The sequence below is a fragment of the Dryas octopetala genome, chromosome 1 (assembly GCF_963921425.1).
Source record: "Dryas octopetala chromosome 1, drDryOcto1.1, whole genome shotgun sequence".
Lineage (NCBI taxonomy): Eukaryota > Viridiplantae > Streptophyta > Magnoliopsida > Rosales > Rosaceae > Dryas > Dryas octopetala.
In genome coordinates, this window is record NC_141366.1 from 1,983,550 (window position 1) to 1,999,234 (window position 15,685).

Sequence of the window (15,685 nt, forward strand, 5' to 3'; positions counted from 1 at the left end):
CGATCAAGGAAAGCTTTTGGTTCTGCTTAATTTAGTAGTAATTAACATGCATTGTAAACAAATGTGAGACCCATTGATTAGCATAATTAATTATCAGATTGATTTACTTGGGTTATTTGTCAAATTATATATAATGCATGTTATTAATGAGATGTTAACATCTTCATTTGGCTTTTCCTTCAAGTGCATGAAGCATGCGTGAAATGAACATAAGGTTGCAGTGATTAATTTTGTCAATACATATATAGAGGAATTAAATTACCAATTTGGTTCACTTATTGTTTATTTTGTCTCGATTTGGTCTATGATTTTTTTCGCCATTTTACAATTTTGCCCCTTCATTTAATGTTTGTTTATTACATTTTAACGGAATAGATCAAAATGACAAACGTCAAATAATTCGTGAATCAAAATGGTGAAAAAAAAAAAATCATAAACCAAACCAAGACAAATGGAACAATAAGTGGACTATTTTAGTAATTTCCTCTATATAGAATGTCAATTAATGCTTTTTCTCTGTATTAATTTCTTTCATATGTTAAATATGTTTGTTATATAAATTAGTGAAACTCATAAATCTTGAGTTTTTTTTTTTTTTTTTTTAATTTAAGAGGAGGGGAAATCAAACTTGAGTGCAGAGGGGCAAACTCTACGTCCCTTCTAACTGAGCTACTCACCAACTACAAAATGTGATCCCATATATCTCAAGTTAACTTAAGGATTAAGTTAGCATGAGATGCGTGCACATCCAATTTAAATCAGCTCAAACATTTGAACATGGTCAAAACGTTTGTTTTGTTCTTGTCACACTCATCAAGAACTTTGCATATGTAAATGCTTGAGCTTTTTTTTTTTTTTTTTTTCCAATAATTCTCTAATTGAGCTTAGTTCTGATACATATATACTGTCAAATATGTTTATGGGTATCAGAGATGATCAATAATACAATGTACAGTAAATTTAAATTAATTAGATAAAAGTTGAAGCAACTGGATTGAACGTTCCCGGTTCAAGGACATTTTAGCCATCCTTCATTTGACATCGAAGTATGGGTCCGACTTTGACCTAACCGTCCCTTTGATATGAGGCTGATTTCCAGCCCAGAAATATTGGTCCAAAATCATGTGCTTCCTATGGCTTACCAAAATTGAAAAAAAATTTGGAAAGTACTTAAGTACTCATAAATGAATATCAAAGTTGTCCTTACAACCAATTACATGAGCCCATGATGGGGCCCACCACCTTCTCTTTCATGGTGGACCTCATTATGAACTTATATGATTGGTTGTGAGAACAAACTTGTACTCATTTCTTAGTACCCAAGCACTGTTCAAAAAATTTTGAGTGTGTTTGGTACAGTTTTTTTTTTTTCTATTTTAAATTACTTTCTGCCAACGGTTAGACCAGGTCTAATGTTCAGGGTTCATTTTCCATGTAACCTAAAAGGGTTCGGATATTTCCTTGGAGTCCCTAAATTGGTACGATTTTTTTTTTTTTTTTCCAAATGCACCTAAGGCTTTTCTCGACAAAGTCAAAGTCGAGCCAAAGTCACCTAAGGAGAGGAGAGAGCCAAAGTCGAGCTTTCCTCATGGACATCAGACTATCATATATGTATTTTATCATTGAAGTTATAAATCCCCGTTACAAGTTCATTTTAACAAAGCAATCGTACAACAAGGATTTACTAGCTTATTGGTCCTTGTTTAGGTAGGGGCACCTTCATTGTTTCATATCTTAGGCTCTAATCGAATTTGTGGTGAACGTATTAAATTGTGATTAATTTCTTGCAAAAGTGACACCTCATTTTATACTGGTAATATAATACATTTAAGTTTTGGGTTGGTGTAGTAATGTACGTTAAGCAAAAGTGAGATTTTGTTTTCTTTGCTTACAGTATAGATCTCGTACGTGCTCATGAAGAAGTGAAATAATTAATTGATGTGTTTTACTTTGTCCACAATAAACGAAATATATAAGAGAAGTTAAATTAAAATTAGGGGCCGGTAAACAAGGGTGCGAATTGTTAGGCTTGAACTACGGGTCAAACAAGAAAGAGTTATCTTGTTTATTTAGTCTTTTTGCTAACCCTGTCAGAACAGAGAAAGTGGAAATGGATGATTGTCCATTTATTTTTTTGCATGTCGAGATGATCATCCTTACTTAAATTAAATAGGATCCTCATATCTAAATATGCCCTTATTTTAGGTTTTTCTTCTTTTGTTTATCTAACACTATTGTCAATACAGTTTCTTAATTAGTAGTACTAGATATCCCACAATTTAATATCACAATTTTATACCACCTTATGTGGCAACTTACATGACATTCATACATTAGACACTAAAAAATAAAAATAAAAACCTAAAAAAGAAAAAAAAAACCTAAAAAAGAAAAGAAAAACTTTGTCTAATAAAGTAATAACACTTGAGATGGTATACAAATATGGTATAAAAATGTAGTAAATATAGCATTATTCTTTCTTAATTGATGCTAGGCTCCATCATACAATGGGGTTTCTTCCAAAAGATATATATACAGAAGGAGTGATGAACGTACCCCACAATATGTCTCATTTAAGATTTTATGATCTGGTATATAGTTAGTTACATGATTATGATAATGAGATCGATTACGTGCGAAGAAAAGATCGAAAAGGCACAAAGGAAAAGGAAATTACCATTCTTTGTATCCCTAAATGCAGTCCTTATTTTGTACATGAAAAAATTAAACATTTCAGAAATGGGAACCTAATTTGAGGAACAAGTAGAGTACAGTACTTGAGGCACCACCTAATTAATTAATTAAAGAAGAAAAACCGTGCCCAAAGAATTTAATCTTCATGATCGATCCAATTTCAAGCAATCCCAGCTGGCTATTGAGGTCTGATATGACACATGACTGCCTTAAGGATTCACACAAGTCGTCAGTCGTCACAGCTATTCACACATGCACAAAAAATGAGACTTCTGATCATATTGAGGTTTGAGATGATGAACTAATTATATATTAGTCTAGTAGTAATTTTTTTTTTCTTGTTGATATATATAGCTCAAAGTCCAAATAAAAAAAATAAAGAAAAAAGTCGATCGCAGGATTCACAAGCGTTGCACTAGTTAGCTAGCTAGTACTCTTCCTGCTTAAAGAAAAGATATTTTCATATTTATGTTATCTTAATTAAGCTTCAAATATAAAACTTTTAAAGCGACATTTAATAATTAAAAATTGATATGAAGGACCAACAAAAAAAAAAATAGGCACGGAAGCTAGCCAGATGAATGATTACGTTCCTTGTAATAACTTCATCCTAGATATGGGTTTTGAGGTTGTTGGGTCCTAAACAAGCTAATTTTGTAATGGGAATTAATATCCTTGACTTGGGTTTTACCCCCCATTTAGGACTTAAGTAACCCTAATTTTGTTTTTTTGGTATTAATACCCAAAAGAAATTGAATGTAATAAATGTGTGACTTCAGTATTATGACTTCATAAATATAAAAATGTTCGTGTAAAATGAGACTTTACACTCATGTCAAAATAGTGTAAAAATAAAAGCATAACAAAATCCTCGGATGCTATCTATATCACCTACTTGGATAATAAAATAAGGGCTTATTCACACCATTGCCTCCTGTGAGATACACTTTTTTTCACTTTGCCTCCTGAAACTTAAATCCTCTCAATTTGCCACCTGAACTTCACACAGTTGTTGCAAAAACCCTATGCCGTCAACTCTGTCAATTTTTCCGTTAAAATAGCTGACGTGGCACCTATATGGCATGAGTGAGACCCTTTTTTAGTTATGTAAGATCCATGTGACAAAAAAATAATAAAAAAAATTTTTAAACTAAAAAATAATAAAATCCATGTCAATTTTTTATAATTTTTTTTGTCCACATGGATCTTACATAACTAGAAAAGGGTCTCACTTATGCCATATAGGTGCTACGTCAGCTATTTTAACGGAAAAATTGACAGAGTTGACGGCATAGGGTTTTTTGCAACAACTGTGTGAAGTTCAAGTGGCAAACTGAGAGGATTTAAGTTTCAGGGGGCAAAGTGAAAAAAAATGTATGTCACAGGGGGCAATGGTGTGAATAAGCCTAAAATAAGAGATTCTTCAATCATTTTCTCATACCCTTTTCTTTGTTTCTTATAAGAGGAAATTACAGATTTGGTCCACTTATTTTATACCTAGTTTAATTTTGGTCAACGATCTTTTTTAAGTTCTGTTTTGGTCCACTAATTGTTTCATTTGTTCAATAAAGATCCAGATTTGTGACTTTAAATCCTTTGGGTTGTGTTTTCTTTAATTATAATTGAAGTATAAGTTATATGTCATCATTTTTTAGTCATAAAAATAAATTTGGAGTATTATAATCTAAGAGAATTGAGATTGGGTGAAGTTTGAAAAATTGGCAGTTTCGGATACCCTACTTTGGGGTAAATTATCTTGATTTTTAGAACTCCAATTTGAATAATCTTTATATGGTTGTAAAGAAGAAATGCATAACTTTAAAACAAGTATATGTTTGCTGAATTTGGGTGAAATTTGATAGGGTAAAAGGCAGGCCAAATTTGAGAAAACAAATCTGGATCTTTATTGAACAAGTGAAACAATTAGTGAACCAAAACAGAACTTAAAAAAAATTGTAGACTAAAATTGAAATAGGTATAAAATAACCGGACTAAATCTGTAATTTCCTCTTTCTTATAATATAACATTGACCTACTTCCCTTGTGTACCTTGCCTTATAAGCACTATTTTCCCCCATTCTCAAACTTTCTTTTCTTCATCCTCTCTTTGCACCCAATTTTCTTCCACAAAAGCTGATGTCCAGAAACAGGTACCTATTCTTCTGAAAAGGATTGTTTTTTTGGCCATGTTCTGAAAAGGATTGTTAAAGACAAATTAAACCATCTATTTCCACTTTTCGATCTCTTGTTGTTTTCTCCCTTTTTCTTGCTTCTTATTAATTCTTTTCATGATTGTTTTTGTTCAAATTCTTCTATATATGAATTTTTTCACCTAACTAAATTTGTTTTCTTGTTGTTTAATTATAGGGAGATCGAGAGATGGAGGAGATGATAGGAAAGAAGATGATACCAAATATTAGAGAATTAACTGATGCAATATCTGCTGATCATCATCAAATGGGAATAATGAGTAGGACTAAACATTCATCACTATTTGGTCCTCCAGGGATGACTACTTCTACTTTGAACACAATCACACCTTGTGCTGCATGTAAGCTCTTGAGAAGAAGATGTGCTGAAGAATGCCCTTTCTCTCCCTACTTCTCTCCACATGAACCCCACAAATTTTCAGCTGTCCACAAAGTCTTTGGTGCAAGCAATGTCTCCAAGATGCTAATGGTACGCTAATCCATCTCACCCCCTCTAATACTTAATTAGGTATATATATATACATATAAAATTTGATTAATTATAAAAAATTTGATCGATGTGAGATATACTCGATCTCAACATTTCTACTCTGAATTATATAAAATTTCTTTAATTGGATTACTATTATTGTTTTAGGAGGTGGAAGAGATCCAAAGAGCAGATGCAGCCAATAGTCTGGTTTATGAAGCAAACCTGAGGCTGAGAGACCCAGTGTATGGGTGCATGGGTGTAATTTCAGCCTTGCAGCAACAAACTCAATCTTTACAAGGAGAACTTAATGCAGTGAGGGCCGAAATATTGAGGTACAAATACAAAGAGGCGGCCGTCACTAGTCACATGGTTTCTTCATCTACTCATCATCATCACGCTGCTGCTGCTTTAGTTTCTTCTGGGATGGTGTCCATTGCTGCACCACCACAAGCAATTTCATCATCGCCGCCACCAGCTCCTCCGTCTTCGGTTGTCTTTTCTTCGTCTTCTTCGTCCTCGGCCTCTTCTAATTTATACACGCCATCTACAAACACAACGGGTTATAGTTCCATGTCAAGTGACAATATCCCATATTTTGATTAAAATGATAGAGACATAGATAGAGTACTTGCATGCCTTACCCCATTTTAATTTTCTTATATAATTTGTTTTTATCTCTTGCTTTAGAGATTAACAATCGTGTTTTATAGCGTAGAAAAATTATTTTGTCTATGGGGGTTGGTTGATATTATATAGATTTTCCCTAATTTCCTTGTGGATTGTGAATTTGATCAAACTATAGCTAGGAAAATTATAAAGAAACACACAAATTAACTTGGACATTCTAACAACATTAAAACTTCAATTCCCAACCTGTTATGACTCCAAGTTTTAAGTTCTTTCCATTATTAATACCCAATTTGACAAGGCTTTTTTTCATGGGTCGATTTACTATAAATATTTAGCTAGTTTCATGCTCATATGTAATAGGGTTTTGTGAGTGTCTACATTGCAAATTGCGATGTTCTCTCTAGAAAGAACTGAAAGGTGCAATAGATTGTGAGATCTAAAATGCAGTAATTTGTGGTATATTAATGGTAGAACAAAAACTGCAGATATGTATTATGTAATGGGTGTTTGGGTAGCCGGTAGGCATGGTTTTGTGGAGCAAAACTTTTAACGTAACTGGTGTATACTTGTATGTGTTTCTCTTATCCTGTAGTAAGTCACATAATGAGAAAAAAACACATATAAAATATATGAATTCGCCACTCTAAAAGTTTGTTTGTTTATTTATTTATTTTTTTTCCGGTTTTGTGAGGGTGTAATTGTTTAGTAGGGGGTCGGCAGCTGCACGTGTGGGGAATACGCTGGCTTTGACTAAACTTTAATTAGCTCTACATTATACATCTTAGTCTGTGCCAGTGAGTTAAGACGAATTAAGGACCTGATAGAGTATTAATTAATTAAACTACTCTCTTTTTGTTTGCCATAATTAAACTACTCGGAGGGGAGACAAAAGGTATGGAATTGTGAATCCCCATGTAAAGGTTCAAACTTAGTTTATGAATGAAGATACTCCCTTTCTTTAATTCCCATGTTGATCATTGACCTCATTAACCCCACTTTGAGCATAACTGCAGTTTTTAGTACTCTTGTAGATTGATACTAACTACACAATATTATTGACCCTATAGTACTGCATATTCGCATGCTTGGAAGTTTTCTCTTATATCATATAGTCTCACACTCTCACATATTACTTTGATTGAATTGTTCATTTGAATTATTAATAATGTAAAATTATGTTTCGGTGTATGATTTAAATCATCAGTCTAATAATATATATAATAACATGCCGAATGTTTAAATCAATAATGCTAGTTGTCCCACATTTGTATTCAACCTGATGTGTCATTACTTTACTGGAAGGGTATTTTCTTTTTCTTTTTTAGGTTGTATTTTTTAATTTTTAGTGTCCAATGTATGAATGCCATGTAAAATGATATAAAATTGTGGTATAAAAATGTGGTAAGTGTAGCATTACTGTATTTAAATTAACAAGAATGTTATTCGTTGTATCTGATTAGTTTTACAAATTATTTTTTATTTTTTTATTTTTTTTTCAATTGTGGGCTATGCGTTTCACATATATATCGCTTTCTAGGTATATAATGTTTGATGCTGGGAAGCAATATAATGATCATCGATGCGTGCCAAATAGGTGTTACATAGCCTTATATGTTTGACCTACTGATGCTGGTAAATTTGGTAACATTGTCGATTTGTGACATGCCTTGGAGTTTCTCCTTTCAAAATTAACATACCTTGTGCTATTTGGAGTTTTGTGGTCAGCTACCACCAAATTAATTAAGGAAACAGGTAGAAGAGAGATATCAGATATGTTCCTTTCACACTTAATAAAATTAGGGTGATATACTGACACATAACAACATATGGGCAGTCAATGATAATGCCTACACGTTCTATATTAAGAATTATCTAGTTTGCTTGCCGTGTGGAGCTTAAACTGAGTTCGAAGAGGCATAAAATAGGTATAATATTATAATATACAACTAATTTTTTTGAAATAGTTTGACATTTTTTTTTTTGGCCAAATAGTTTGACATGTTATATATTGGTAAACTGGGAATTAGAACTATTTATCAAATGACATCATGTCTAATATGTACAGTAATGAAGCACAATTTACACTACAACAAATATAGCTTAAAGCCACCTTGAATTGAAACTAGATTGAAATTAGTGACAATTCACATTTTTGTAGTCACTAATTAATATTTTGGTTTGTTTTAAAAATTATGGTGGAAAAGATAGTTGCTTTAGGTCCCACTAATTTGTATAATAGTTGACTAATAAGTGGCATGATAAACATTGAAACAAATAAAAAAAATTAGTGGGATAATTATTCCTTTCCCACTCCAAATCCAACCAAAAGAGACAAAGGGTGAGATTAATAAAATTTGATAAATTATTATTTCCCACTTAGACTCAAACTATAGAAGTAATAGTTACAAATCTCCACTATTTGTTAAAAGTGGATTACATGTCCCTCACTCATTTCCAATAAATATAACACTATTAGACCATTGCCACTAAACATAACCTTAGCCCATTTCCACTAGCTAGGGGTGTGTTTCAAAAATGAGGGAACGGAAATAGAGTATTTCAATTTTGATCTAAAAAATTTCGGAATGAAATTTTTATTCAAAAAAATTCGAATTTCAACATCTCATTCCAATTTGAAATTTTCAAATTTCTTTGATTTTTTCTAAATATTACATTTTCAAAATTTTCGGATAATGATGAAATTAATTGCCCCTGATTAAAAAAAAAAAAGCAATTACAAGTACAAAAATGTGAGTGTTTTTGTTAGAATTTATATTATTATGATACACATATATTTATAATATACATATGTTTATAATTATTCATCGGTTTTTAATATATATATATGTACGTGCATGTTTGAAACATATAGTAGAAAACTAAAAAAATGATAAAATATTTAATATAAATACAAAATAAATTTGGCATAATTTATGAAATATTTGATCAGAATGCCTTAGGAAAATTTTGGATTGGAATTTATAGAAACATTCCAATTCCAATCCAATTTTTTTAAAAAAATTTTGGATTTTGGCATTTTCATATTTCATATTTGAATCAAACGTTCCAAAATTGGAAATTTTCGAATTGGAATCGGTCGGATTCGGATTTTTCAATCCAAATTACACCCTTACCACTAGCTTATTCCCATTAAAAAAAGCTCTAAATACTTATTATAGAAAATTTTGAAATTATTTCCCATTATTTCATTAAAATTATTTTTCTATGAATTTATAAAATTGTTTGTTTTAAAAAGAAATGCTTTTATAAATTGGTTTAAGGTTTTATTTTGACAAAATTAAATGTTTAGATTTTAAACGATCTTTTGATCTAGTTGGATAGGGCTTGGGAGTACGAGCGCATAGACACGAAGAAGATGTGAAACAGAGCTACGACTATCAAGTTTCGGGTATTTTAAGTTAAAGAGCAATTTTGTAAATTTGTCAGCTAGGGTTTTACTATAAAACCTAACTTTAGCAATTTTTTTTTCTCATTTTCCTCCTTAGCAGCCGCACATCTCCTCTCTCTCTCTTTTCTCTCTCCTCTATCGTGAGCTCTCTCCGGCCATCTCTTCATTGTCCGGCAGCCAACGCCGGCAACATGGACCCCAATCAACTTATATCTTCCTCCTCTCTCTACTTCTACCTTTTGATTGCCCAACAACCCAATGAAAACATGGATTTAAACCAAACCTGAACTGGCCTTCTTCTCTGATGGGTCACTAATTCTGACGACCTCTTGTCATCAAGTTGGTCCCGAAATCTTCCCTTGGGTGAGCTGAGTTCAATGGTGTAAACACTCAGCTTGTTCAGTCGCCGTACGTGGTGGTTCGAAACCTTAACAGCCCCGACTCTCCTCCGTCGTTTCTGGCGATCTAAGCGGTGGATTCCATAGATCTTCATCGAGGTTTACTCCTCTCCTCTGTTTTCATTATAATTTTGTTTCCTTATAATTTTTCTTTGTTCTCATTAAACTTCTATGTTTTCATTATAATTTTTTTTCCATTTGCAGGTCTCTACTCTCTAGATTGATTTCTGATTTGGTATGGTTGTTTTTGTAATATTTTTTAGTTATTTGCAAATTGTACAAATCTATTTTAGGGTTTAGTACAAGTTAATTTTCCGATTATAGTATGGTTGTGGAATTAACGTCTGTGCAATATTGGTTCAGAAACTCTCTTTTGTATAGTATAGTATAGATTTGGCATTGTGAAGTTGGTTGAAAAACTCTCTTTTGTATTGTGGGTATGTTTGTGATGGTTGATGTAATGTACATAGCAGGTTGGTATCTTTATTTGTATTTGTAAATCAGTTGTTTGATGAATGGTTGATATAATCAATGAAGTTTAATGAAGTTTATGTGATGCTTTCTGCTACTGAATTTCCATTTTATCATTAAGTGTAGCACTAGTGTTTAAGATGTATTAGATGCAAGAAAGGAAAATTTAAAGGATGATTAATTATAGCAGCTCAATAATCATGCAGTGAGTACTGCAAGATTTAATGGAATGCAGAATTGCTTTTGTAACTAAATGGTATTGTAATATTTGAACATTGGTGGGAGAATTGCTTTTATCCACTATTATACTTAAGGTCCTAAAATCCATAGCTAGTATTTATTTAATCTTTTACTAGATTCACCAATACATCAACTATATGCAATATTGGTGGAGAAATAAACTGTCAGCAATGTTAGACAGTTTTTGTCTCCAAATTCCACCATTCCAAAAAATTGGTTTGGGTAGCCACTTTGCCACCCATTTCTCTGCAACCTACTGCGTAAGAGTGACTGCAGGGTGGCTATTGATCCTTCAAACTAATTTTTAGTTGTTGATGCATCAATAAATAACATAAACCAATAGTGGATTTAAGAACAAATGGTGTAGTGTTAGTAATATACAACGTGTTACAAATTTGGTAATAAGAGACCTTTTTACTTGACCAAAAAAAAAAAGAGAGACCCTTTCAATATAATTTGGATTAGCATCTAGGTTGCTTGAGTTGTAGCATCTCATCATGCTTGTCCTCACTGAAATATGCACATCAAAATCTATCCATTAAAATACTAATGCTCATATATATATATATATATGACTATATATGAACCTAATTTCTTTGCAACAAGAGAGTAGGGTACGTAAACAACAGGTTTTTTTTTAAAAAAATAATAATAAAAGAGAAGGAATTTCAAGCTAATTAAACAGCTTCATCATCATAGATTTAATATATTAATATGTAGCGTTGACAACTTCTAATTAGTTGGATGCGAACATTAATAGCTCCTGCTATGAGGTTTCCTAGATACATTAATAAATATCGATATACAACTATTTTTTATGCTTAATTAATTCAGTTTGGTGGTTCAACAAAGATGCCTATCATTCTTATCCCAAAAGAAAAAAAAAAACAAAGAAACATATCAATTAGAGATTTATAGTGGCCAATTCAAAAATCACAAATAAAATTACATAAATAACACCCACATTCTAATAGGGCTGGCCGAGTCGGGCCGACCTGATTCTTTTATCTGGACCCGGGACTGACCTAGTCCACTGGGCCGTGACAAATGAAAGAGTTGGGTTTCGAATCGGATCCAACTAAAAAAGAATGAGGCCAAGCCCAATTGGGCCACTCTATCAGATGTATCCACGTGACCACGTCCAACCGGATAATGGTCTCCCTTGTCCTTGTCCAGTTGTCCTCATGGAGGTGCTGCATAATTTTCTCTGTCGGCTGTTGTTGATATTTTTGTATGGCTAGCTCTCTTTCTGCTAAATATCTCTTTTTGATTTCTGGTCTAAGTTAATTGTAGACTTGTAGTTGATGTTCTGCTTTTGGCCTTTGCGCCCCTCTTTATGAAATATTTTCTGCTTCACAAAAAAAAATAATAATAATGTTTATCATCTTGGACATGTCTGATTGGCTGATTGCCATTATAAATAACTTTTCAAAACCTGGAAATTGACAACCCACCAACGATTAATTAATAGGTGACAACTAAGGGTTTAGGCAATAAAACTTGCACAAATTGAAGATACCCTTATGAATTTATTGAAACGAAACACAAGCTTTATTGGTTGCAAATTTGCAATAATAAAAAACATTTTCTAATTAATTATACTGGCACTCCATTACACACGCTCCTCACAAACAAATAATATATATTTGTCCCAACTTCTGGGTCAAATGTCACAACTTAATTTGGTTTATTCATCTAATTATGATAAATTGATGACTAGAGAAAATTATGGATCGATCTCCATTAGTTAGCCCTCCTGCAGTTGATTCTAATCTGACCATTAGACCCTGTGAGTGGCTTGATATCTCCCATCTTGATCATTGCCTTCACAAAGTCAGAATTGAAGGTGTTGGAATTGCTACTGTACGTTTTAACCAATGAATCAGTGGATCCACCATTAAACAGTACTTGGTCAGAGTGGAGGAGACCCTTTTGGTTGGTGAGGTCCTTGAAGTAATTTGTGTCAAAATGATTAGGTGTCTGGCGGTCTAGAGGTGCAAGATTGTTGTCTCCAGAGCCAGTGGTACTTGGGCATTTGCTTTGCCTGGTCTTGGCAAATGAAGCATCAATGTTGCTCTCGTTGTATATGCGAGCTCTGAATGTTATACACCTTGCTTTCCCAATTGTGTGACCTCCTATATATAGCATCATGTAAAGCAGTTTAGTATCAAATCCAGCATGTGAGTTACAAGGTTATCGAAACCCGGGATGTTGATATATAGTTAATTACCAGATAAGGCAACCATGTCCCTTTTGGAGAGACCTTGAGCTTTGAAACTAGAGGTGAGGTTGTCGAGGCTAAAAGAGGGAGCTGGGAGGGCACTAGTGGCAGAGAGGCTAGTTGTTTTGGAATCCCTTCTTCCAAGTTTCACATCCCAACTTGGTCCTCCAAGCTGCACCAAAACAAAAATTTGATATTAATTATTTTGTTTGATTAATAATTAGCACATGTACATAATTAATTATGTGCTTAATTAATTGGTTCTTATACATATGGACATAGAAAGCTTGGAATAAGAGATGGAACTCACAAGGACCACAGAGTCCCGAGCAGCAATGGCTACGATATCAGCACATGAAACGACGCCGGGACATGCTTTTTCGACGTGGGACTTGATGTTATCCACAACATTGAATCCCCTAACAGAGTTACTATTGGGGACTGCAGTCTTCTCACCTGTGAAGGAAGAAGTGTCGTCTAAGAGTATAGACCCATCACAACCCTGTAATTATATATGAATTAATTAAGCACCATATATATAGGTAACCCTTCAATCAGTAGTAACAATTAACCACTAAGATGTTATTAATTATTAATTTCACTAATAAACACCAAGATGAAATATTTGATCATGAAGCTGAATAAAAGTCAATTAATTAACAAACATACAATCTTATTATTATTATTATTTGGTGAAACGATATTAGGAAAGACCGAAAGAGAGATTCAAACTCAAAAATTTAGATATAGAAACAAATAAGTCTTAATAACGACTAGAGCTAAAATTCTTCAATTTTATAAATTTTACTATTTAATAAACTATAAGAATACTTCATTATTGGCATTGGGTAGGTAGATGAAGGCTTAGTTTGAGATTGCTGTGAGAAAAACTATTGTGAAAAAAAACTGCTGTAAAGTAAAGGAATTGAGTGTTTGGTAAACTATGTTTTCAAAAGTGCTATGAGTACAAAAAACAGTATGAAGGTGTTTGGTAAATTGTAATGTAAAACTACTGTGGCTATTTATAATTACTATAATTGACATAATGCTGAAAGTGTCTTTTACTTATTTGTTTGATAAAAATAAAATATTTTTTTTACATGTTTTTTAAAATTTTTGGCTACAAATTTGTATTAGCATTAATTTTTTAAAGAACAACATTATTAAATAAGTATGTCTATTATTTTTTTGGGTATATTATAATTTTAATCGTACAAATAAAATATCATAATTAATGTTCACAATATTAAATATAATTAACAATTGACATATTTTTTAATTTAAATATATATATAGATATTTAAATAGTTATATGATATTGATCGAATAAAATAAGGATAAGATGTGATTTTCAAAAATTAATGAAGGTATTATCGGTAAAATAAAATTTTCATTGTTGTTATGACTCATTGCAGCTTTCAAAAGCTCCTACAAATCTGCTTTCTATTTTTGTTGTGGGAGTTAAGAATTGTAGAACAAAATACTTTTTTATATTTTTATCAAATATCAAAATTACTATAGATGATTAAGAATCATCATCTTTTGGCTCCTCTACAGTAATTCTAAACGGAGCCTAAGTCGCACGTGATTTTGACAATATCACTGTGGTAGAAGGCGCCTTTGGGGGGGGTGGCTTCAGGGTAGAGGGTAACTTGACTTTTGCCATATATGCATGTGTTCAAGCTGAAGGCAGCGTATATTTGAATTACTGAATTAGAGAGTAGAGACAAGTACAGAACATAGGAAAAAACGAAAACTGCGTGTATGCTTTTGTTATCCCTAGCTACATTATTATAGATGTGACACAATGATTTGACAAAAATAGGGTAGACGTAGTACTTTGTAATTAACTATCAAACAAATTTCACGACAAGGTACAGATTTAATGATAATCCGGTAATAAAACATATTTAATGATAATTTAATATAACATATTAAATTGTTCATAAAAAATATTATGATGACCGACAACTTAAGTAATATGCTATATACATAAAAGATAATATTAAAAGAACTATCTCATCATTATATTTGTAGTATCATATCATAGGTGGAAGAGATCAATGATAGTATCGTGTCATTGTACCTTGTTAGAGAGAAAGAAAAAGAGAAAGAGATTAAAGATGATTAGAAAGTCACATCATACAGTACCGTAAATATAATACAATGACATGATCTCCTTAACATTACCGGCTAATACAAAAACCATTAATTCAATTTAAGTTTGTGTTGAAATCACAAAGCCCAGCTATTTAATTAACATACAGATAGAGATGGAGAAAGAAATTATACATTGACGAAGCAATCATGAAAGAAGAGGCGAAGGAGAGAAGCACCCATGCGCTTTTCTTTGGAAACAGCAGACGCGACAACAGACTTGACTGTATCTAAAACCTTAGGGCAACTTTTCGAATAGAAGTTGGTTGAGAGTTGAGCAGCAGAAGAGCTGCCTGTGAAACCCAAAAGACAACCCAACGCCATAACAGCCAATATGGAACACAAAGAAAAACTCCTAGAATTAGAAGAAGCCATTATAATGATTTGTTTCAAAAGCTAGGTAACTAATTGCTTAACAAGTAGTGATCAGAGAATGAAGAACATGGTGGTGTAAAAAAGTAGAAATTATAGGGTTATATATAGAGGGAGGGTGAGGGAGGCTTGGCACCGGCAGGCCACCTAATATTCGCGACCCAGTAGTGCATGGCATGGCATGGCATTTCTACGTCTGGAATTTAATTAAAAGTAGTAGCAACGAATTTGATTGATGATTGATAAGGATAGTTATAGAATGCTCCAAAACACGTTTAAATGAAATGAACCCATGGGCGACGGTCAATGTAGGCATGCAGACCAATTTGTCAAAGTTCTAGGGGTCCACTCACTTTTGCCTTTAAAGCTTTTTGGATTTTGAGGAGATGACACCACCCAATTAAGCAATGG

At 32.7% G+C, this 15,685-nt stretch overlaps 2 protein-coding genes across 2 annotated transcripts; one reads left to right on the forward strand and one right to left on the reverse strand.

Annotated features, from left to right (window-relative positions):
• The first annotated feature begins 5,073 nt into the window (after positions 1 to 5,073).
• LBD13 (LOB domain-containing protein 13) lies at positions 5,074 to 5,979 on the forward strand. Its single transcript, XM_086246052.1, has 2 exons — positions 5,074 to 5,373; positions 5,542 to 5,979. The coding sequence occupies exons 1-2, from the start codon at positions 5,074 to 5,076 to the stop codon at positions 5,977 to 5,979; spliced, it is 738 nt and encodes a 245-aa protein (XP_086102178.1).
• A 6,086-nt stretch (positions 5,980 to 12,065) lies between these two features.
• Positions 12,066 to 15,355, reverse strand: LOC147296268 (peroxidase 4-like). Its single transcript, XM_086230144.1, has 4 exons — positions 15,038 to 15,355; positions 13,056 to 13,247; positions 12,755 to 12,917; positions 12,066 to 12,659 (listed from the first exon to the last, which is right to left on the reverse strand). Exons 1-4 carry the CDS (start codon positions 15,275 to 15,277, stop codon positions 12,268 to 12,270), a joined length of 987 nt encoding a protein of 328 aa, XP_086086270.1. The 5' UTR covers positions 15,278 to 15,355; the 3' UTR covers positions 12,066 to 12,267.
• Positions 15,356 to 15,685: the final 330 nt, after the last annotated feature.